Source organism: Ictidomys tridecemlineatus, chromosome 11 (genome assembly GCF_052094955.1).
Source record: "Ictidomys tridecemlineatus isolate mIctTri1 chromosome 11, mIctTri1.hap1, whole genome shotgun sequence".
In the NCBI taxonomy this organism is placed as follows: Eukaryota; Metazoa; Chordata; class Mammalia; order Rodentia; family Sciuridae; genus Ictidomys; species Ictidomys tridecemlineatus.
This window is the reverse complement of record NC_135487.1, coordinates 37,856,178-37,882,240: the sequence shown is the minus strand read 5'-3', so window position 1 is coordinate 37,882,240 and position 26,063 is coordinate 37,856,178. Positions and strand designations below refer to the sequence as shown.

Sequence of the window (26,063 nt, the reverse complement as noted above, 5' to 3'; positions counted from 1 at the left end):
TGGTACAGAATAGAGGACACAGAGACTAACCCACATAATTACAGTTATTTAACAAAGGCATCAAAAACATACATTGGAGAAGAGATAGCCTCTTCAACAAATGTTGCTGGGAAAGTTAGAAATCCATATGCAACAAAATGAAATTAAACCTCTATCTTTCATCATGCATAAAACTCAACTCACAGTGGATCAAGGACCTAGGAATTAAAACAGAGACACTGTATCTATTAGAAGAAAAAGTAGGCCCAAATCTCCATCATGTCGGATTAGGCCCCAGCTTCCTCAATAAGACTCCTATAGCGTAAGAATTAATATCAAGAATCAATAAATGGATTTAAACTAAAAAGCTTCTTCTCAGAAAAGGAAATAATAACGTGAGTAGAGAGCCTACAGATTGGGAGAAAATCTTTACCACACACGTCAGATAGAGCACTAATCTCTAGACTGTATAAAGAACTAAAAAATCTTAACACCAAAAAAAAAACAACAAAAAACAAATAACCCAATCATTAAATGGGCCAAGGAACTGAACAGATACTTCTCAGTAGAAGATATACAATCAGTCAACAAATATATGAAAAAAACATGTAACATCTCTAGCAATTAGAGAAATGTAATCAAAACTACTCTAAGATTTCATCTCACTCCAGTCAGAATGGCAGCTATTAAGAATATAAACAACAATAAGTGTTGGTGAGGATGTGGGGAAAAAGGCACACTCATACATTGCTTGTGGGACTGCAAATTGGTACAGCCAATGCAGAAAGCAGTATGGAGATTCCTTGAAAAACTTGGAATGGAACCACTATTTGACCCAGCTATCCTACTCCTTGGTTTATATCCAAAGGACTTAAAAACAACATTTTATAGTTATGCAGCCACATCATTGTTTATAACAGTTCAATTCACAATAGCTAAACTGTGGAACCTACCTAGATGCCCTTCAGTAGATGAATAGATAAAGAAAATGTGGTATATATACACAATGGAATATTATTCAGCATTAAAGGAGAATAAAATCATGGCATTTGTAGGTAATTGGATGAAGCTGGAGAATATAATGCTAAGTGAAATTAGCCAATCCCCAAAAAACAAAGGCTGAATGATTTCTCTGACTTGAGGATGCTGATTCATAATATGTTGCACAGGGAGAAGGTATGGGATGGGAGGATTAAATGAACTCTAGATAGGGAAAAGGGGAAGGAAGGGTATAGGAGTAGGAAAGATGATGGAATGTGATAGTCTCATTACCCTAAGTACATGTATGAGGATGTGAAGGATGTGACTCTACTTTGTGTACAACCAGAGATATGAAAATCTTTGCTCTGTATGTGTAATATGAATTGTAATGCAGTCTGTTGTCATATATAAGAAATTAAAATTTTAAAAAATAAATAAAAATTAACTTATTTGGTATGGAGGATAGAACCCAGGGGTGCTTTAACCCTGAGCTACACACCCAGCCTTTTCTTTTTTCTTTTCCTTTTTTGAGACAGGGTCTTGGTAAATTGCCCAGGCTTCCCTCAAACTTGTGATCCTCCTGCCTTATCCTATCCATTTGCTGGGATTATGGCTGTGTGCTACACTACCACTCCCAGTTCTCTTTTAGATTTTGTAAAGATAAATGCTTTATTAAATTTTTAACAGTAAAAAGTAAAGTCTAGAAATAGTAAGCTGCTGTCTGAAATTCTCAGTTTTATGTTCTAGGTACTGTTTCTACTCTTATTTATAGTATATGAAATCCCTTTCAAAAAGGGTAAGTTGTATTAGGATGGATTAGCTAATTTATTCTTGTAACCAAGGTGTTAAGTAAGGTAGTCACTTACCAATGTACTTTTTAATTTTTGGAGTTCTGCTTTTACTTGGCATAATAGGTTACAAAATGACATTAGATAACGTGCATATTTGTTGATCTTATTGAAAAGTGTGAAAACATTCAAACAGTTTTAATTAGGTGCAAGTGCACTCTTTCTCTAGAGGTATATCTTTTGACATCAGTTGCACACTGATACTGTGCTGTATGGAATTGATATAACACAGATTCTGTTGACATTTGGTTCATAAATAATAATGGAGAGTTGGGGGTTGTAGCTCAATGGTAGAGCACTTGCCTAACCTGTGTAAAGCCCTAGGCTCAATCCCCAGGACCTCAAAAACAAACAGAAAAGGTAATTGCATTTCAATAAAAACTTGCCAACTGTATGGAAAAGTTAAGTGATAGAAACTAATCAGGAGATCAGATTTCTGATTGTGTTAAAAAAATTTACAGTGTGCTGGGCACAGTGGCTCTGGAGGATGACACAGGAGGATTGTGAGTTCAAAGCTAGCCTTAGCAGAAAGTGAGGCACTAAGCAACTCAGTGAGACTCTGTCTCTAAATAAAATAAAATTTTAAAAAAATGACAGTGTGCTGATGTTTGATTTTAAGTGTTTGTGTGTATACAAGAATGTTACTGAATCATTTACATGGACTAATAAGCATTTGAAATTTATAATAGAAGAATTATCTTTCTAACAAAGTTATTACAAAATTTGGTAGTAAAGAAGCATGAACTAAGCATTCTTTCTCAGGCATTTTATAAAAACATGCTTCAGAATGTAGTATTTGTGATCTATAATACATGATAATTTATATATGTAGAAGCAACTGTTACCATAAGAACAGCTTTGTATTGATTCTGCATATAATTGATTTGCTTAAATTCTATAAATGTCTTTCTAATTGTAAGAACAAAAAGTACTTAAGCTGAGTATCTTGGAAATGAATAGAAATTTTCGAAATTCTGATGATTTATCAAGAGATTTTTGTTTACAGGGTTAACTGCATTACAAAGAGTTGCTTTGACCAAATAATCCAATAGGTCATTTTTGCCTCTAAAGTTCTTAGAAGCTATACTGGATTTTCTAAGTGTTTCCTTGCCGCAGTCTGGCTGGGCACAATTCAGGAGCCACTTGTCAAAAGAAATGAACTTTATTTTTAGAACCACACACGCCAAACAAAACGGCTCCTCAGGAAAAACCTTCAGAGCCCAACTGCGACCACCGTCTTCCCACAAGCCTCTCCACCTCTTCCACTCCTCCTGCTCTTGAGGCTGATTGGCTGGGTCGCATGGGCGGAGCCAAAAAAGTCCCCCAATGAGCAGCTCCGTGGTCTGAAAGGGCAGGGAAACAGCCCAATGAGCATCACTGCAGAGGAGCCAATCAGTTGGCAGCTAGAAGTTGCTGGGGCCGCTGTGAGCCAATCATCAGCTGGCAGCTGGAAGTTTGCTGGCAGCTGGAAGTTTGCTGGGGCCCCTTCAGCTGTGGCTCTCAACATTTCCTTAATAATATGATAGAGCATTATAAGTTCAGTTTGCAGTCTTTTATAGAATGTACCTTATTTGAATAATACATAGGGAAAAAAATTAAAGAATGTTATAATTAATATTCTCTGATAAAGCTAATTGTGTATAATATTTGGATTTTTAGCTATATTTTTAACTCAAGGCAAACTTTCACTTCTTTTGATGTAAAAGTGTGAGCTCCAAGTATTAGAACTTATTCTTTTTTAGTTCATTTACCCAAAATGGAATCTATTGTTAGTCTTTGTAATGTTGTTATTAGATATGTTAACTGCCAAAATGTATGGTTCAGATTCAAAGTAAATGCATATACAGAAACTATTTATGTTTGAGTATTTGCATTTACAATGTGACATGCATGTACATGTGAAAATTATAACAATTACAAAAAATTTTGTTTTATATTTATTATGTGCTTTGCATTTTGAGTATATATTGTTACACTTTCATTCAACAATAAAAATGTTTTAACAGTACTAAATTAAAATACAACTAGTAGAAATTTATAAAATAGAAATAACTTGAAAATTATTTTCTTTCACTGTATATGCTATATAAGTGATGAATCCTTAAAGATGGTAGAGCAAGTTTAGAACATGAGAGATGTATCATGAAGTTGTGAATCCATTTTGAGCACTTAAACTCTTTGGAATTTTTTTGCCCCATCATATCACAGATTACTTATGTCTCAGTACTTAGAAGCCATTATACTAAATGTGGCTTTGGTACAGTATTGTAGTTATAAAATTCTCAACTAAGAAATGTCTCTAGAGGTTCTTTAATCCAGACCCTCTGATTCATAGTTGAGAAAACTAAAGCTTTCTATACTTTGAAGCACACTTTAAAATTCTATGGTCTTTAGAGGCACAGAGAAAGTAATTACACAGTTGTGAACAGCATTGCCAGATTACACATCTAGACAATCTGACATTTGAGTCCACACTGTTATAATATCTTGTTGAAAAAATGAGACCTTGAAGAAATTATTCATTTGACTTTCCTAAGCCTGTTTCGTCTGCTGTAAAATAGGGAATTTCTGAGCTAAATAATACAATAAAGTCTTTATTCATTTTAAACCCTGGCTTCCCTAACAAAGTGTATGTTAGAAAGTTGGGTGTCATCTTTGATTCTTTCTTCTTTATTTCCCACATCTGTTTCTAGCCACCATCATCCCTTGCCTGGACTCCAACAGTAACCCATTATTGAATCCTGCCTACTTTGATTCTTATACCACTAACCCCAATCTCGTCTTGACATAACAGCCCAAATAATAAGACATGGTTATCTATCCCATGTAATGGTTTGGATCTTTGGATCTGTGATGTCCTCTAAAAAGGTCATATGTCAGGCAATGCAGGAATGCTCAGAGTTAAAATGATTAAAATATGAGCACTATAGCTTTACTAATGGATTAATTTATTTGATGAACTAGTAACTTGAAAGGACTACTGTGTATTAACTGTAGGTGGAGCATGGCTGGAGGAAGTAGGTCACGAGGGTGTAGACTTAGACTATATTGTGTCCCTGGTGTTTTGTCTCTGTCTCTGTGCCACTGCCTTTCCCTTACTTCCCTAGTAGAACATAGTCACAAGTTATAGTTATATATTTATATACCTGTCTTTCCCATTAGATAGTAGACTTTATGAAGTCAAGACTGTATCTCATTGTCTGGCATAACCAAGATTACTGCCTCTAGGAACCTTTTAGTAAAACTTACTCATCTTCTTCTCATATACAGATATAGCACTTTGCATTATATCAACCCCCTACTTACTATCTGACCTTGGAAAGTTACTTAGCCTATCCATGCTTCAGTGTCCTCATCTTTAAGATGGTGATGTTTCTCAGGATTTATAATGAAAGTTCAATGTATTATTGCAATTATTGCTTTTAACATAGTGTCTAAAATATAACTTACTCAATACATGTTTTTAATAACATTATTCTTTTAGGATGTATTATTTTAGGATTGTGTTAGAATTATTATCAGTCTTTCACTTCCTTGTTATTGAAGTTTAAGGAGAAGTATGGCTGCATTTTATTTGTCTGTAATTTAATAGATCTAGTACAGTATTCTGTAGAAGTTAATTCCATTTCAACACTACTTAATGCTTAATTTTGTCCCACAAACATCTACAAAATAATAACAATTACTCTCTTCATGTCTGAGTATTGTTAAGAGCTAAAAGCAAACAACTTCACCTTTTACATTCATTGTTCAACAGAAGTTTCAAACACTAAAAGCTGCTCTGCATTCTTGGGACACATGTCCCTGCAGCTTCTTGTTACTTTTCTTTGCTCACCCTCACTTCTGCTCCAGTTGCTTTTACCTTCCATGTTCATATCTAAAATGTCTAATGCTCAAGAGTTGCCATCTTCAGAAGGCTTTCTCTCATCCTTTTCATAGAGGATAAGCTTGGCTTATTATGACTTTGTTTTGGTACTTAATAATGTAATATTTTAAAGTGTATTTGTATAAAGGTCTGCCTATATAGAGGAAATATAAACATATATGTATCAACAAATATTTATGGTATCCCTACTATGTGTTTAAGCACTGCTAGCAGCTTATAGTACCACATGGATGATTTGCATATGGAATTTCTGTTGAGGAGATCAACTCAAACATTAAAGGTAATTTAATGCTTATAAAAGTCTAATGGAAAATGATTAGGACAGAGATTAGCTTTACCTACAGGTTTGAGAAAGTCCTCAGCAGGCAATATTTGAGCTGGGCCTTTAAAAACAAGTATTTTCTGTGTGAACAAGAGATTAAAAGAACCAGCATGAAGATGTATTTAGAAAACGTTTTTCTGAAATACCCAGAAAGAAGGATTCTTGAATCTTTAAGCCATGTCATGGTCTACCTAGTGGAGTGTTGGTATATAGAAAGATCTTTTAATTTTTCTTTTTTAGTTATAGTTGGACAAAATATCTTTATTTATTTATTTTTATGCGTTGCTGGGGATGGAACTCAGTGCCTTGCATGTGCTGGGTGAGCGCTCTACCGCTGAGCCACAACCCCAGCCCTACAGAAAGGTTTTTTAAAGAGAGTTTTTAATATTTGACTAACTAGTAAATCCAAGTGATATTCATACACAAGCATAAGCTGCTGTGTCCATCTCTTGGGTCGGTCTGCTTCCCTTTGAACTATGTTTTTCTCAGTCAGTATATTCTCAAGTGGTAATGCAGTAGCTTCTGCATAAAGCTCTGTGGTATTTCTATTCTGCTGATTTTGTAATTTCATTGAAATTTGCCTTTCTCATAGTTTTAGAAAAAATTCTGCTGCTGATTTAACAGACTCAATATGGATCACATATTTATCTTTAAACAAATAACTGTGGTGGGTAAGGAGATAATGATGTTATTAATTTTGAGAGATGGAAGGTGAGATCATTCTAAGTGCAATTGGATGCTTTTAGAGGTTTTAAGTTGAGAAATTCTAGCATCCTAGTATACTTTAAAAAATACTACTTTTGCTGCTCTATGGGATAGATTATAGAAGGCAAAAATGAGGAGCACAGAGAACAGTGAGGTACTATTGTAATATTCCAGCTGAGAAATGATAACAGGCATGTTTTAGTTATGGATGGAAATATGTGAATGGTGATATTACAGGAAAATGAAAGATGAGTATTAAATTTTTGTTTTGAGTAACTTAGTGAATGGTAGTACCCTTAATTGAAATGAAGAAGACTAGGCACAAGGATAGTTTGCCAAACATTACCTTTTCCTGTTAAATTTCTGCTTGGAGAAGCAGACACTTCATTAGGCACTTAGGAGTCATTTTTCTCATTTAGAAAGTTAAAATAATGCCATTTATTTAATAGGATTACTGAGATATATGTTAATGTAGAAAGCATGAATGGTTAGTTGATGAAGAAAGCAAGGAAAAAATGAAGTAGACCTTAAAGTGTGCTAATTGCACCCTTTAAAAATTGGAGCTTTCTTTGAATCAGTAATTTTGTTACAAAACAAAGTATTGTGAATTGATTTTCATATTTTTAAAAAATTTTTTTTGAGAGAGAGTTTTAATATTTATTTTTTAGTTTTTTCAGCGGACACAACATCTTTGTATGTGGTGCTGAGGATCAACCCAGGCCGCACGCATGCCAGGCTAGCGCGCTACCGTTTGAGCCACATCCCCAGCCCTGATTTTCATATTGATAAATAAAAGATCTGGCATAGGACAATGTATTTTTTTAAAATTTTTTTTAGTTGTAGATGGACACAATACCTTTATTTTATTTGTTTATTTTTATGTGGTGCCAGGGATCAAACCCAGTGCCTCACACATGCTAGGCAAATACTCTACCACTGAGCTACAACCCTGGCCCAGACAATGTATTTTTAAAAAAGCAATCAGTTTGACTTTATCAGATTATCTAGTTCTCACCTTTCTATTTGAGTTTTACTCATAAAAATGGTGAGTTTTATGAAATGTGCAGACTGGGGGAAAAAGGGATTCCCTGTAGTAGCTGCCTTTCGATAATATGCACTAATGAACTGACTAATTTGCTACTAATGAACATGACTCTCAATATGCTTGACATTGTCTGACCCATGAACTTAATAAAAATGACATTATTGTTTCAGTAATATACAGTTGTCTGTTTACCCAGTCCGTTGAATATACTTCTCTGTGGTGCTAATGCTGTTTGGACTAATGAAAAACGGAAATGCAGTTTTTGGATTTTGAATTATAGGACAGTTTGGAGGCAGGGGTGGGGGGAAAGTGGGGTGTAGGACAAAAGCTGGCTGGAGCAGGTAAAGGACTTGATGTTAATTAATGGACAGTGGCTATATCAGATAGTCTCAAACTATCCAAAAAAATTTAATTAGTATTTTCCCTTTGTACTTTACACATTTGGCCAGATTTGCTTCACAATTCATATTGTTCTAAATTTAGTATTACAAACAAAAATGAAAAAAATTATCCCATACATTCAGACTGAAGTTGAAAATTATAAGAACAAAATTTCTATCACAATGTTATTTAGTTTTTTAAATTGTTCTAGAAGTAGATGAATAACATTTTCATTGTAAATGATTCAGGAACTCAGAAATCTAAAAGATAACTCATGATGGTTTCTCTTTATGAATTGTATAGATATCCTTAGGATAAGTACTTAGAAATAGAATGGCTGGGTCAATGGGTATGTTGATTTTATTTTGATATTGTCAAACTACCCCTCAAAAAAGCTTCACCTACTTGTTCACCTACCAGCAGTATGTGAACAGGCACCTTTAAAATGTATGAGTATACATCTACTTGGGGTGTGTGTGTATGTGTATCAACAACAGATTTACGTAAATACTTTTAGTTTTTGCCTATTTGAAAGGTGAAAATGGCATATCATTTTACTCTTCATTTTCTATTACTAGTAAAATTAAACATTTTTTTATTGTTTTATCTCAATGATATAGTTTCTGAACCAAGTAACTCTAGTGTTAATTTAATTAGAAAGTGATTAATATGCATATAGAGATGATTGAACTGTCACAACACTGAAGACCCTGATTCATATTGTTAATGGTACTATAGATCAAGTATACATTTTTAATTTATTCTAATTTATTATTTATGACAGCAGAATGTATTTCAATTCATATTACACATATGCAGCACAATTTTTCATATCTCTGGTTGTACACAAAGTAGAGGTACACCATTCGTATTTTCATACACGTACTTAGGGTGATGATGTCCATCTCATTCTACCTCCCTTCTCCTCCCACTGCTTTGCCCTATCTAGTGTTACTCTAATCCTCCAATGATCCCCCAAACCCCATCATGAATCATCATCCTTATAATGAGAAAACATTTGGCATTTGTTGTTTTGGGATGGAGTTGGATGCTAAGTGAAGTTTAATGCTATGTGAAGTTAGATCAAGTATATTTTGTAGTGTATATTTTATTGCCTTTTTTCATATATGTCATCATAGGTATAAAATGTAGAGGTAGCATAACATAGTGGTTAAAAGTGTGACTCTTGAGCCAGAATGCCTGGATCAGAATACTATTTTCAGTACCTTGAATATATACTCTCTGTGCCTCAGATGGCATGAAAATAATTTGTAAAGTGTCTGATACTCAGTGCAATTTAAATCATCTGCTAAATAAATAGTTGAATTATAAATATTATTTCATAATTGAGTGCTTATAACTGTTTAACCCCCTAGAATCTCAGCATTTTTAATAGAACTTTATAAAGCAAAGATATAATGTAGCTCAAGGATCAACGTCTAAAACTCACATCTCGAATATTGCCTCATAGGTCTTCCAGGGTGATTATTAAATTGAAAAGAATAACTTTTTATGTGAAATGAATTAAGTGAAAAAGGAATTAGTTTCATTTTCAAATATGAGATAAGGTAGGAAAAACAATAGATTTTTGAAGTCAGAATAGAGTTCAAGTCCAGCAGTTTTATACTGCCTAATATGAGGAATGATTATATGAATATGAAATATGCAAAGCACCTAGTTTAATGCCCTGACACTCAATAAATGGTAGCTACAGCTATTATGATTGTTTCTTTTCTGAACCCTCCTATTGCCTCACTTATATCAACACTATCACATTGTAGTAAAAATAATTGTTTCTGGGCATAACCTTTTGAGGCTTGTGAGTTCGTTTAAGAAAAAAATATTATGGCTTTATCTGTCTTTGTTTCTCTCCAGTGGTTGCAAACTGGTAATTATAAGACTGTTTTGCCACCAGTTTGAGACTCACTATTTTGCCAACTAGTTTTAAATTTGGTTGCCAAAATTTAAAAGCTAGGAAGTTTCACATTTAAATAAAAACAAAACTGAAAAACAAGATTCCTCACTACTGATTTTTCTCAGATAATAAGAAAATTCTGGTGATGCAGAACCCCAGGTTTTCCATAGCAATGTTCAACCAATTTGAGTAGCATCTGCCTCCTTGGATGCAGCCTACTCTTCAATTTGCCATATTCCCTAGCAGCCCAAGAGTGTTTCCTCAAAACTAAGACCAGATGCCATTTGCTTATCATGTTTCCCTCATTTGTGTTACTTGTCTGGCTTCTCTAGATATTTGTATTTGAGATTGATGTTCTAGTAACCTTAAAGAGTCTAGAATTTAGAAATTGTACAATAGATGTTGAATGGATGAAAGAATGAACCATAAATATATGCAAGTATAGAAAGTTTGCAAGGTTTCTATCTTAAAATGTACAAGATGATAGAGGTCAAGCTGTGTGTAGCTCTGCATTAGCAATATCTATTACCACCATCATTTTTCTGTTTCAATATACATCATGAAGAATGAGTGATAATATAGGAGTGTCAGAAAATGATGCTCTGAAATAACTGACTTTTTTTTTTTAATTGGATATGATTGCCAGTCTGCCACAACTTTCAAGGATGGGCATGTTTATTCACTGGCGTAATATAGTGAAACATGACAAAAATAAAATATGATCAAATGCACTCTCCATTTATTTTAGAATGCATGACAATATCTATTCACTGGAGCAAAAACATACAAACAACACCCAACTGTGTTTGAAGACAAAATATCTTTGATCATAATCTCCCTTTGAGTTAGCTATCACTATAATAAACTTTTATTATTATGTACCTGACGATAATTTTGAATTTATGATTATTTAGTCTATTTGAACTGAAGCATGTTGCAGATCTATGAAGGAAGAGCAAGTGAACAGTGTGAGTAACATTTCTTTGGCAGAGAGTATGTTTGGGGCTAGGTTTGGGGATAGGGGAGGACAATAAACAGAAAGGAAAAAAAAAAAAAGAAAACCTCCCACGCATTTCAAGTTTTAGTTTTTAGGGAGGTATCATGGTACTGAAAAAAGGAAATATATCTCAGAGTTCGATATATTTCCTTTTGGATCCTGCTTCTGCTACTTATTTGGAGAATGGATCTTCAATTTATCCTGTAAAGAAAAGAATAAAAACTACATGGAAAGTATTAGAGAATATATACATGGATGTAAAGCACCTGGCAGAACCTTTGCATTTCATGTTTTTTTCTTCCTAGAACACTTCTTCTGGGACTTGTACCTTCTCACTCAGGTTTCAGTTCATCTAACTTAGAGAACAACTGGCAGGAATTGTTATTTTTCATAGCATTTATCTCATGAATTTTGTTTATGTACTTATTTCTTTTCTGTTTCCTTCATCCCTTACTACTGTACGCTTAGTAAAGAAGGAGTATATCCTCCGTGAAGGCATACACTTTGTCCTCTAATACCTCCCTCCCTTTTCCTGATCTGCTTGCTCTACTCTACTGATCTCCCTTCTATTATTATTATTTTTTATTTTTTAATACATTATAATTATATGCATGTAAGTAGGATTCATTGTGGTATATTCATACATGGACAGAGCATAATTTGGTAGATTTCATTCCCCATTGCTTCCCCTTACCCTCTTCCTTCCTTTTTTATCCCCTTCCATTCTTTTCCTCCTCTTCCTTCCTTTTTTTTTTTGTGTGAAATCTTCCTTTTTATTCCCTTCCTCTCTCTCACTTCTTCATATGAGAAAACATTTGACCTTTTATTTCTAAGTCTGGCTTATTTCATTTAGCATGATATTCTCCAGTTCCATCGACCAGCAAATGACATAATTTTATTCCGTATTTAATTCTTAACATGTCTTCTCTGACTCCATCTACATTTTTTATTTGCTTCTTCTCCATTTATTCAGTCAGTCATTTTATTTACCTTTTTAAGAAATTCTATAATGCTGGGCACGGTGACACACAGCTGTAATGTTGCTCCCCAGGAGGCTGAGACAGGAGGATTACAAGTTGAGGCCAGCCTGGGTCATTAAGGGATAGCCTGCCTCATAATAAAAATAAAAAAGGATTGAGTGTGTTGCTCAGTGGTAGAGCACTTGCCTAGCATGTGAGACCCTGAGTTCAATCTCCCATACTATCCCTAAAAAAAATCTATGACATGTATTTATATTGTAAACATCTATTAACATATTTTTCTCCTAAATTTCTTAATGGAATGTAGGAATTTGTTCTCAAAGCATCTGTCTACCAGCATGATCATTGCTATATTGTCGACACATATGATTAGTGTTAAGTACTTACTGAATTCAATAAAGGATTGAATTTGAGATCGATAGTGATTTCAGTATCTACTAGATGAATGCTTCAAGGATCTTGACCTTGCTGCCTCCACCTGCCAAAAGAAATTAATTTTTAATCATCACTCTTTAAAAAACTGAGAGAAATATAATGAACATTACCTATCATAGTCACATCTTAGTTGTGGTAATCATTCTTAGATAATTATTTGTGACTGAATTACTGAATTATTATTGAAGACCCTAGGTTACACAATGTGGCAGTTAAATAAGTAAAACTTAAAAAAATGTTCACTCTCAACTATTAAATGATTAAAATATAGCCTGTTATTGCTCTGGGAGTTTGATGTTGTTGTTGTCCCCCCTTCCAAATTTTCATTAACATATATTCTATCTTTGTTGCCTCAGTTGTGAGAAACTGAAGGAGACACAGAAGTTCCTACTGATACTTCTCAAGGACAAAATTATGTTATTCAAAATAACAAGTATATGTGTGAAAAACAATTTAGCTACAATATTTTTACCTTTATGTTTCAAGAAGTATATAAAGAAATTGGAATGGGGTGAAAGGGCATCAGTGTGTAATTTTAGCAATGGTATGTTTTTATATTGCTCAATAAGCTCTACTTTTTTTAAGAGAGAGAGAGAGAGTTATATATATATATATTTTAGTTTTTCGGTGGACACAACATTTTTATTTTATTTTTATGTGGTGCTGAGGATTGAACCCAGTGCCCTGTGCATGCCAGTCCAAAGCTCTACTTTCTTAAGTAATCTTAATATCTTATAGGATAGCTCCTTGCATGAGTAGTAACTTAAGTTTAAATTAACGAAAAATTTTAAAAAGTTCTATTCCTCAGTCAGATGATCTGCATTTCAAGTGCTTAGCAGCCACATAGGATTAGTAACCACCTCTTTGGACAGCAGAAGTAAAGAACATTCTTAGTATCACAGAAAGTTCTGTTACCTCTGGTAGACTATAATATACACATTTCCCTACCCTTCATTTTGCCATATTGTCGCTAGTTTTTTTAAATTTATAATTGAAAATGGATGTTAGTGTGTTTTTAAAATATCAACTTTTGCTAACTTCTTAAACTCTTTATTTCCCCCAAATGGTCAACAGTACAGTTAAATCAACACTTTTTTTTCTTTGCTTTTCTGTTCATTAAGATAGTCAACATCTGATAACTTTACCATTATTTAAAACTCTTAAGTGCTTTGATGAATATAGTTGAAGTAATGCTTGTAGAGACAATATGACAGTGTCTGTAAATGCCTCTTACATCATTTACAGTGAAAAAATACTTTCTAAGTCATGATTTTTCCTCCTTTATCTTATTAAGTAAATTATACGGTCTTTTTTTATGGAAACTTCCATAGTTAGAGATGTAAAACAGCAATTTCTTGGTTCTATAGCATGACATAGTTCAGAGCTGAGATTAGAGAAACCCTGTAGAGTTGTTAATACTTGAGGGCATCCCCAACTAGAAAAGTATGTGAATTTAGGCATGGGAGGAAGGAAGGATCTGCTTTAAATTTAGTGTAGGGTCACTGAATCTTAATGATAGATTAAACAAGGGAGGTAGAATAATGAATAGGGGTATGCTGTGTGTAGCACTAATACCAGAAGTCCATGGTTTGTGGAGGTTTTTTAATGTCCTTTCCCATATGGTTTTGAATAGAGCCAGGTTATGGCAGGGATGAGCTAAGGAATAGCTTTGTTAATGAATAAATAGAAGTAATTTTTTAAACAGGAGACTTCAGGCAGTTTATTTAGAGTGCCTGCTTATTTAATGAATTGTGTGGTCAATTTTTTTCCCCTGAACTTAATAATACTTTAAGTGGAAATGCTAAGGTATTCCTGGTATTTTCTTTCAAAATAAGCTATACCTACATTTCAGTGCCAGTCTTAACAGTGAAATCCATGAGTTGGAATTTAACTACCTTAATTAAAGCCAGCTGTATGGAGCTTCTGAACATTGGTGGCATCATTTCTTAGGGTTTGGTGTACACTATTAGATATTAATTCAGTGTCCATTCACTTGACAAGATTTGATTAAATTGTCATTTGGACCCAGTTTCCAACTCTGTCTCACTTGCCTGAAGTTAACTAGGTGTATAATTTTGGTGCTTAGTCTCTTACTGTAACTTTTCTCTTGGCATGGTAAGTACTTTTCTTAGGATATCCTCTCTGCCCTCTTACCCACATCTCTCTAAGGAATGCTGAAAGCTGATCTTGAAAAGTGTCAAGTTAGAATTTTAAAATCTTATCAAATACAATTTTAAATATCTCTTAGGGCTAGTCCTTGGATAAACTTACTTTACATTTCCTAAAAAAAGAGGTTATGTAGGTTGTCTCTGGTGCCCCAGTTATGCAGAGTGAAGGGAAATGTAACTCTCCTGACTCCAGGGCCCCAAATGCAAACACTGGCCTAGTTGTTCCCAAACTTTCTTCTTGATGTGGATGACTTGAATGGTTTATTTTCACTTGATGAGCCACACCCCCAGGCCACTTTAGTATTCATGGCAGACCTCAACACTAAGTCCCTTTGTTGTCTTTGTTTTTTGCATTTTTTTGTTAACAAGAAAAGATAAAATTATGAGAGACCTGATTATAGACTGAGGTTCCATTGCTGATGGTTTCCCACCACTTTTTTCACATCTCAGAGAAAGCAAAGACCTGGATGTACAACAGAAAGCAGCAAAGCAAACATAAACATTATGTCTGAGCATCATTGTACTATCAGAGTAAGAAAGGATATGTAGTCTTTATCAAAATATGAAGGTGGTTTTTATTAAAAATATTAAATCATTTAAAATTTTTTAAAGTGTGCTATACAAGTGATTCTCTTTAAGGAAAAAAATTAGAATTAAGAATGCTTAAAATTTTTATCATTCTGACTTAGGCATTAACAAAATGAATGACATTTAGGAAAGTAGCTTAATTGTCTGTATATGCATACCCATGCACAAATGTATGTTTTAACTCCTTGATTTTAACTCACTTGAAATTAAAATCAAAAAGTAAATGCAATTTTACAAAAATAAATTGGCAGATTATATTAATGGTATTGCCCCCTGTCTTATTTCTCATAGATGCATTTTTATTTTAGAATTTAGAGACATTACAAATGAAACAAAACTAATTGTTTCTGATGAGTTTCTCTTGTCCAAATCAAAAGCATAGAAAAGGAATTGGCAAGAGTGCCCAACTTTTGAGAGAGGGAAAACTGGAATAACAAGATAGGGCATAATTGATTTAGTGCACATTAGCCAAGTAAAAGTAGCAGGCCCCTAGTGTGAATGTCCAAAACCCTTATATTAGTAAGGACTGAGGGAGATTCAGAAGGCATTGGCCAAAGTTTATTAAAAGTAGAGTCTTTGCTAACTCTCACATGATAAAGTTTACTATTTTAATATGTGGTTCTCCTTTTATCTTGATTTATTTTCCTTGAAACTTTTTTATCTTGCCTCTTTTCTCCTACTTGTATGTGACACCAGGAACTGCCCTCTTACTGTGAAGGCAACATTTAATTGTTGAACAATAATAAGTTTCTATTTGTTCTGGCAGTTGTCCTTCCTAACAGCATTTTAAAAGTACAAAGTTGACAGCCTGTAACTGCTCTTCATTGCCTGTTGCAGTACAACAGTTGTGAAAAGGTTAACTTGTAATCATGATGGAGGCTTGGCAGGTAGTTGGTCACTCTTACTTTTTACCATTTAATGTTCACCATTCAAAGTAAAAATGTTCTCAGGAAATTCTTAAATGTTAAGGCCAACCTTAGCAACTTAGGGAGTCTCTGAGCACCTTAATAAGACCCTATCTTTAAAAAAAAAAAAAAAAAGCAAGCCTATGGTATAATTCAGTGATAAAGCATCTCTGGGTTCAATTCCCTAGTAACCACCTCCCCCTCAAAAACTTACATGTTACAAATGTCATGTGAAAAATAATTTTAAAGATAATTTATTACAACCTTTTATTTAATAGTATAGAAAATCCAGGCTAAGAAAAAGATACGTCATATTTATGAAAGAACCTAGACTTTAGAATTCCATAGAACTAAATTACATCTTGGTCTCAGCACTAACTAGAGTGACCTTGAGCAAATTGTTTATTGTTTCTGAGCCTCAGTGTCTGTATTTGCAAAATGAAGATAATAATATATGTAAAAGGTTATTTTGAGGATAATAACATTAAGTAAGACCTGGTATATGTCATATGCAAGATGTTTAATACAAGTTCAATTTTGCCTTTGTCTTTCCTTCTCCTTTGCTTTTCTTTTATTCAGTATCACTCAGATAATTAGTGGCCCAGCCGAAATAAAAACCTGGTTGGTTCTGATTCAAATGCATTGCTTTACTTTGAATAAAAACCAATTTAAAATTTTTCCTACTACTACACAAGAGAAATTTAGAAAGAGTAGATATACAGAAATCTAAAATGAATCTTCCTCTTTTTCTTTTCTTTCTTTTTCTTTTTTTTTCCTTTATGGTGTTGGGAATTGAGTCTAGTGCCTTGCACATGCTAGGCAAGTACTCTACCTCTGAGCTACACCATATCTCCTAGTTTTTCTTTAATACTATGTGACCACTTTGTGTGTGTGTGTGTGTGGGGGGGGTGTTACTGGGGAGTGAACCCAGGGCCTTACCCATGTTAGACAAGCACCATGAAACTGAGCTACATCCCCAGCCCTTTATATTCAATTTTGAGGCAGGATCTCAGTAAGTTGCCCAGGCTGGACATGAGGTTGGGATCCTCCTGTCTTAGCCTCCTGAGTAACTGGTGTTACAGGTGTATATCACTGTGTCCAGCCTCATGTAACAACTTTTAATGTTATTATATATTCTTCTACATTAGGGCTTAGGAAATGGTGGGTTTGGTTTCCCCCATCCCCCCTTTGGTAAAAGACTGGACAGTAAATATTTTAGGATTTTCAAACTATGTAGTCTATTGTATCTATTTAACTCTGCTCTCCTGGTAGTATAGAAGTATGTAAACAAATGGAGGTGACTGTGTTCTAGTGTAACTTTACTGACAAAAGCAACACATTGATTTTGGCCTCTGGGATATAGTTTACTGACCCTGGCTTAATAGCATTGTGTTAATGGCTGCATGGTATTTATTTATTTAACTATCCTCATATTGGATATCAGATTCTGCCAATTTTTTGTGTGTGGTGATAAACAAGATTGCAATAAATTCTTTTGGAGCTAAATATTTGGTTTCATGTATGAGTATGTCTTAAATTAATTGTATGTTGCTTCTGACATTATATCAGATTTTTACATACAACAATTCAGACTTAAAACATTTCTTTTTTTTAAGTATTTATTTTTTAGTTATAGATGGACACAACGTCTTTATTTTACTTTATGTGGTACTGAGTATCAAACCCAGTGCCTCTCGCATGCCAGGTGCATGCTCTACCTCTGAGCCACAACCCTAGCCCTTAAAACATTTCTGATATGCAAATATTTCATGGTTTATATTACTAATCTTTTTTTGTAGTTGCTGAAGATTGAACACAGGACCTTGTACATGCTAAGTAAATGCTCTACCACAGAGCCCCTATATGACCAATTTTTAAAGTCATATATAAAATTAAACTTTACGAAATGAGTGTTAATTAAACTAGAATTGTTTAAACTGTTTATGATTGTTGCAGTTATTTGTGTTTCACTGTGGGTTTAATATTTTTTCCCTTCCTGGAGGAATTATAAAATAATTTATTTGCTTTTACTTTCTTTTAATTGGGGAAATTTTAAGAGCCTTTACTAAATGACTGCTGTTTTATTTACTGCAGACAATAAGAACCGTTTGCTTCTATCGTATTTATTAGGCTGTCAAATGGGAAAAAAAAAGTCCTCTCACTGTTTCCATAAAATGCAGAGAGGAAATATTGTCATCAAAGACAAGGTTTTTGGTTGTTGTTGTTTTTGTACCAGGGATTAAACCCAGGGGCACTTAACCATGAGCCACATCCCCAGCCCATTTTTAAAAATTAATTAATTAATTTAGAGACAGGATTTCACTAAGTTGCATAGGTCCTCACTAAATTGCTTAGGCTGGCTTTTGAACTTGTGATCCTCCTGCCTCGGCCTTCAGAGTTTCTAGGATTACTGGTGTGTGCCACCATGCCCAGCAAGAACAAGGTCTTGACTAATTTACATGAGAGTAAACTTTTGAGTCATACTTCAGGTGTCCTATGAGAAATAAAAATGAATAAATAAATAAATAAATCTGCTTATAGTCTTTGATATGGCTCAAACATAATTATCTGATGTTTAGGAACATTTCTTCAATTCAGGTATTATGTTCAGTTGTCTTCCAAGTTTATTTATTATGATCATTTGATTTTCAGTTTTAATGTAATGTACAAGTGTATTTTATAGCCAGAAAGCAATCACAGTAAAACTGAAGCTTAGTGCAGGTTTTCAATCAGTAGAAATTTAGACTAAAAGCTATGAAATCTGAAGCAAAGAGATAGTGATTTCTCACCTTAATTTCTGAGTCTAATAAGATTATTTGTCCATACAAAATTATACCATTTTTACAATTTCTGTGACAAATCATTAATCATATTTATTTTCAGAGGAACTGGCCACCTCAGAGTTTAAAACTGTTTAGGATTAGCTAATTAAAGAGGCATGACTATCTGGAAAAGCCTGTATACATAATTTGTACATCTGAAATCAGTGCTTCTTATTCATTTTATTTATTTGTTTATGGTACCCTGGGTTGAACCTGAGGGTACTTAACTGCTGAGTTATATCCCCATCCCTTTTAATTTTTTTAAATTTTGAGACAGGGTCTCACCAAGTTGCTTAGGGCCTCCCTAAATTGCTGATGCTGACTTTGAACTTAGGATCCTCCTGCCTCAGCCTCCTAAAGGTGCATACCACTGTGCCTGACTTGAAAGCAGTGCTTCTTAAACTTCAGATTGCTAGGAATCACCCTGAGAGCTGGTTACAGTTCAGCTTGCTGGACCAGAATGTCCAGCGTGCCAGGTTTACTACAGGGCTCAGGAATATGCATTTCTCATAGCTTCTAGTTGCTATTCCATCTACTTCACTTTGAAACCACTGTTACAAAAAAATCACTGACCCATATTTTTTCATTTATTATTTCAGTATCTGCAACTTTACAATTTTTCTAAATCCTGCTACCCCGGAAAACTCTTAAAATGAACCGCCTTATAGTTTGTGAAATATACTTGGCTTTTTTTATATACTAAACATTTTCTTGGCAGATTAGCAGTTGTCTTTTATCTTTAAAATCCATATTTAACCTTTTACTACAGATATAACCTTTCACTATGGATATTAGTTTGTTTTTAAAAATCCATGACTAATAGTTTAGTCACTTTAAATATAACTTTGTAATTTTCAATGTTTTTTGCCCACGCCAGACTTTTAATATAGGAAATTGGGACTATAGCCATATTTCTATTGAAAATGTTATTCTTGGTAGTTTTTTTCAGGATGGTCAGAATATATTTACAATTATATTCATTTAAACTAGATTTTGTATTTGACTCACTTTGTCATTACCACAGTAATTTCTTTAAATGCTAACCATCTAGTTTCTTTATAAGTGGATGAGAAGTGAAATCAATTTTTAAAGTATGATCCAAAGCAGAACTGACTTACAGTTATTGAAATGAAGAATTCACTTAGAACCAAAAGATGTTTTAAAGGTACAGAATATAGTCATTTCAAAGCCTGATTGAAAGCAACTTCATTTTTATCGTCTTCTTGAAACAATATCTTCATTGTTTTGTAGAGAGATGGTATTTGAGAAAAAGAAATGTCTTGAGTTACTGTTTTTATGAAGAGAGAATTGCTCAGTCTTTTAAATAGTTAATGAGAAGAAGTAATAGTTAAACACTTGGAGCATTGATTTCTGATTTGAATTCTCCAACACAGGCCAGCCCTGGGGGAAGAAAAAAAAAAAGCTTGCTAATTAACATTTGATTACTGATGCCACCTTCTCATTCCCCTTGCACCATCCGGTTTCAAGTGTTTTTTTGTTCAGGAAAGATTTCTAGAAGGGTTTAACTTGCATCTTAATAAAACAAATCCATGTGCAACTGCAATGTGTGTATAATGTGTTTTGAAAGAAAGGTAGGGGGAAGCAAGAGATATGAAGTATGTTCTCAAAAACCCACTCTGAATCAGAAATGATTGGTTTCTAACCATATAAGCCTTTCAGAGTACCAATGATTGCTAAGAAACTGGAACTAAGCCTAGGCTGTATGCCTTATTTTGATTTAAACATACAAATACAAATACTTGTTTGTTCCATGCAGTTGTTAACAGCACATTCTTAACCAGAATATTATTTGATAGTGTGAAATACTTGGAACTCACAGTTTGATATATTTAAACTTTGGATAAGCTCAGGTTCTAATATGACCAGAGGCCTCTTTCTTGTAAGAATGAGATGGATGTCTGTAGTTTCAGGATTACGTTTTGAAAAGCCTCTAATGTGCCATAGTATCTTAATTTAGAAAATCTAGAAACTGGAAAGCTAATTGATGGCTATTTTAAGCCCTTGGCAATTAAATATTTTGTTTTTATTTTTGTTATGTTAAAATGCTTGATATGTGAAGAATCCTCAGCCAGATTTCAAAAATCTTTTAAGTTAATAAAGCTTTAAAACTAATTCTTAAGTAGTAGTAATTCTGGGAAAACCATAACCTCAGTGATTAACATTTGGTTGAGGGAATAATTGTTTGGGAAACCAATGTACCAGGTTTTATTTTGAAGTGAGATTTTATAAGGGAAAAAACTAATAAGGTTTTTTAAAAAAGGGAAAATAAAAGTAAAGACTAAGATTTTTCTTTATCCAAAGAAAATCCATCAAAAAATGCTTATTTTGTCTTTTTTTCTCACCTGAAATTATTTGCAGTTTTTCTTTTTGATGTATTATATTTATTAAATCTGTTATTCCTCCATTTTCTTGCTTTGATGATTGTATTAATTTCCCTCATTACCTTTTTTTGTCTTGCATATATTTAACTCTTCTTTTTCTGCATTTAGGATTAGCTCCAACATCCTCATGAAATCATGGAATTTTAGAGCTTTGAAAATCAGAAGTGATCATGTTTTAATATCTTCTATGATTGAGGAAACTAAATCTCAGAAATGACTCCACCAGTTTGCCCATAGTAATAGCTGTGCAGAATTAGGATTAGAAATCTAGTTCTCTGCTTCTCTTTATACCACAACATATCAAACTCTGTGGCTTTTTTTTTCTATTAGAATCAGCTTTCCCTTGAATAATACCTGAATGACATTTGAAGTTCCCTGAAATGCTTTCTAAAATTTTTTTGATATGTTTTCAAATTTTATTTTCTATTCTAATTTGTTATATTCAATAGCAGAACACATTACAATTCATATTACACATCTAGAGCACATTTTTTTAATGTGTCTGGTTGTATACAAAGTATATTCACACCATTCGTGTCTTCATACCTTCGTGTCTTCATACCTTACACACTAACTGTTTGACTAACATTAGCTCACAAGGAATGACTTCATTATTACTAAGCTTTATATTTTCCAATTTGAAAACCTGTGAACAACTCATTTGAGTCTAGTCTGAGCCTTAACATTTAGCCTTTACCAAATACTTTAAGAAATTCTGATGGCATTTAACTAAAAAGTAAAGCTGATTAAAAGTTTAAGTGAATCAAAGGAAGAATTTGTAGGAAATGAATATGTTATGCAAATTCTTTTATAATTTTATATTGAATGGGTCTTAATAAAATAATCTTTTTCATTGCTAAGTTTAGCATTGAAATTTGTATAGATTGAGAAAATGTAAAATTTGAAATAGAGATCATGGCTTAGTTTTTTAATATTAATTATGGTATATAAATAGATATTAACAATGAAAGGCTGATGATAAACAAATCAGTTCCATATTAATTCTGTACTATTTCAAATAAATCTGATTTATATTTCAATCACAATTTTCTTATCTGAAGCAATAAGAAAAACATTAAATTATCCCTTTCAAAAAGTCTACTAAATAAACTATGGAAAATCTGTTATCAGTCTAGAACTGATCCAACACAGTATAATTTGTAATGTAATTTTAATGTTCAGCTGATAATCAAAGCATTTATTAAATTCCTCCAGAACTAATTGAAACATTTGCATAGTTTAGCAGCCTGAAATCTCATAGATTTAGAGCTTAATGCAAAACAAGAATTGAGAAGATTATGATGGTTGGGTATGGTCTTGAGCCAATGCTGATCAAAGAAAATGTGTAAGACAAAAAGGCCCTTAGGAAATGTTACCCAGTGAAGTGCCACTTGTCCTTAACTGGAATTTAACAGTCTTTTAAGATGAAACTCCATCAGAAGCAGTACAATAATGGCAGCTGGGCATGCCAGTCACAGCAACCCGTGTGTGTGTGTGTGTGTGTGTGTGTGTGTTTTCTTTCCACCCCTCTCAAGTGCTCTGAAGTCTCAGATCAGTCACTTTCCTCCCCTCACTTTCTCTTTTTCCCTCTGTCTCTTCTCATCTCTTTGTGTCCCTCCCCCATCTTTCTTCCCGTGTCTCTATCCCTCTCCTTCTCTCTCCATCCTCCTTCTCTGAGAGAGTTGAGTACACTCTTTCGTTGGCTTCATGATGACTTTAAATTCATTTGTGTAATTTTATACACAGTTGTATTTTTTTATTCAGGTTTCCCAAAATTCTAATTTTTTAAAGAAATCTTTTATACGTTATCATTGTGTACATTTTGGATTTTTCTCTTCCCTGCTGGATTATGACTTAAATTTTTAATTAAATATAACCATTGGTAAAAATAACAATTTTTATCTCTATTACTAAAATCACCATTCATTTGGCATTTTTGTCATCACTTGTGCTTCTTCCATACAGTGATAAAATCTTCTTATTGTTGATAAACATGGAATTATTTTTGAAAAACCAGTTTGTTTTTACTTAAATTGTTGTTTGGTGGTTATGGTTTAACACAGGATTCTTTTAGCTTAATCTTAGAGTAGTCTGTAAATTTAACCTTTCCATTGGAACAATCAAACATTAGCCTAATATGCTTTACATGGTACTCTCTCAGCCAAGTTCTGTCTGCGTTAACCAGTTTATTCTATGACAAGTTGCTTAACAGATGTCATTCTAGGGAGAACAATGAAGCCAAATACTTGTGCAATGGCTAACATTACTCTAACTTTGATCACTTTTGTTCAGCACATCAGTCTGGCATTGTGCTTTATACCAACATAACACTATAGCCAGAACATGCTTTTCAGGCTTAGAATAGTGAAGGAATGTTATTCAATTCAGTGCAGTTACAGATGAGTTAATGAAAGAAGAAAATACTGTTTATTTCATAATACCATAGTGTTGTATTTTGGAATTAAGGTAGAATTTAAAGAATTTCATGCCACAGTTATTCGTTTATGTATTCACAGTAGTCTATACTTTCTAATACTATGGTAGCCTTGCCACCTTTCCAACAGATGTAAATATTTTTTCTGCCTTTTTCACAAATAACTGATGAATTTTGGTGTCTTTAGACACTCTAAAAATAACTTTTATAAGGAAAGAAATTTTGCCTTAAAGCCCAGAGAAAACCCATACTCCCTCTTCTGAATTTTCCCTCTTCAAAAATAAAATTCTTTGGATTTGTGGAACACCTTTCTTTTTTTAAGAGCACTAATGTTTATCCATAACAGAATAGTCTTAAGTAGTGAAAATGGTGAGAGGGATAGGCCAGTTACATTTGGTGAAATTGTTGGGTTGATAATGACTGATGAAAATTTCCAAACTCGATTTGACTTAGTGTAAACAAAATAATGCATGGTAGACTGACCATTGCTAAGAACTATGAAGAAAAGCTGTTTGTTTGAATTGAGTGGGGATCAAGACATGTCCCAAGCTCCTCAGATCTCATTTACTAAGTCCTTTTTTCCACAGGTGTACCATAGTGATAAAAATAGATTGAGTTCCATGTTTTGTTTTTCCTTTCCCTTGTGAACATATCTCCCTATTTCACTGGAAGGGTAACTTAGATGTGTTTATGATAGTATAATAAAGAGTAATGTGATAACAAAATGCTATAATTGGACAATATGATACTTCAGGTTTCTGCATTTCAAAAACATGAATGAATGCTGTTTGTTGAAGTATGAACAACTATATTGAAATCTTATTACAGAACATCTTATGTGCAACATTTTGTCAGAGTAATTGTGCTCTAAATAACCTAGAGTTAGTTAAAGTAGATAGTTTTAATTTCTCCATTGTTATAATTGGTTAATTTAATTGCAAATAAAAAATAGAATTGCTGTATGCTATTTAGAGAAAAAAAAAAGCCAAAGAAAGATATGATGCTTTTTAATTACTGGATTACTGGATAAAGTTTAACCTTCCAACACCTTATCTTATCAGTTCCTCTCCTTTAAAAATGAAAGGTATAATGTTGCTGCTGGGAAAAACAGATTTAAAAAGCATTAATAGCTTCTACTGTGTATTCTTTCTAGGAAGTTTATAAATATTATACTAATGGATAGCTCTGGTGTTAGTAAATATTGTGTTGAAATAGTTTTTAATTTGATATCATTGGAAATAAATAACCTATACTGCTTTATTAAGTTTTTAATCTTTGAATCTTATATGTATATAAAAAAGGACAACTTCAATTTCTCACCATCCCCAACCCAAAAACAAACAAACAAACAAACAAACAATGCTTTGTTTCTCTCTCCCATGTGGAAACTTGAAATATATTTGAAAAAATCACACACTTTAAACCTTAAAAGAATTATAAACATTAATAATTGTAGTCTGTACTAAATGAAATGGGTCCTTGAAGTTTCTTGACTAAAAAGAAACTTGAAGTCAATGAGGAGTATATAATCAAGGACGAATGGTGTTTCTAGAACTTTTAAAAATTTTAAAAATTTCATGTAGCCTTCACCAAAATTCTGCTTATAGATTTGGTTGTTTTATTTTTTACAAATTTTTTTCGTACTTTCAAATTCTTATTCTGAATCTAAAAGAAATGTTGAAATGCCTTGTCTTTCATATAAATTGACTGAAACTACCATAAGTCATGTGGAAACCCTATCATAATTGTGCCCCCCCTTTTTTTTAATAGGTAAAGAGAAATGTGTATGACCTTACAAGTATACCCGTTCGACATCAGTTATGGGAGGGCTGGCCACCCTCTGCTACAGATGACTCAGTAAGTAACAGACAAGTTCTCAATTTTGTATCTTTTCCCTTTTTTTGCCACTTTCAGTCATAATTGGTCTGGCTAACATGCAGAATCAAATGCTTCAGATATTCACCTGAGAAAGTCAAAAAATGTGAAAATAAAAGCAGTTGTAATAATTTAAGCTCACTTGCAGAACAAATACTATAAGCCAAACACATCAACATTCCATTGGAAATGTTTGAATGTCAGTATCAGGAGTTTGATGCTGCTTGATTTGACTTAAATTTTTTCTTCATATAGAATATATTTTCTTCAGAAGAACATACGTAAATATAAATGTTCAAAAGAATTTTCCTTAATTACAGATACTTCAAAATCATCCTAATCATTATATTTAATATTAAGACTACATTTCCCAGATTATACTGGTGCTCTAAAAA

The 26,063-nt window shown here is 33.3% G+C and overlaps 1 protein-coding gene across 5 annotated transcripts in view; it reads left to right on the top strand.

Annotated features, from left to right (window-relative positions):
* Faf1 (Fas associated factor 1) overlaps nt 1-26,063 on the top strand; it is a 384,137-nt gene that overhangs the window by 190,576 nt on the left and 167,498 nt on the right. For 4 of the 5 annotated variants that reach the window (XM_078026234.1, XM_078026231.1, XM_005326092.4 and 1 more), the window contains one exon: nt 25,564-25,650. The exons of the other annotated variant lie outside the window; for it this stretch is intronic. In XM_078026234.1, coding sequence (XP_077882360.1) covers nt 25,564-25,650 — 87 coding nt within the window. The remainder of the gene's footprint in view (nt 1-25,563; nt 25,651-26,063) is intronic. 5 annotated transcript variants of the gene reach the window in all.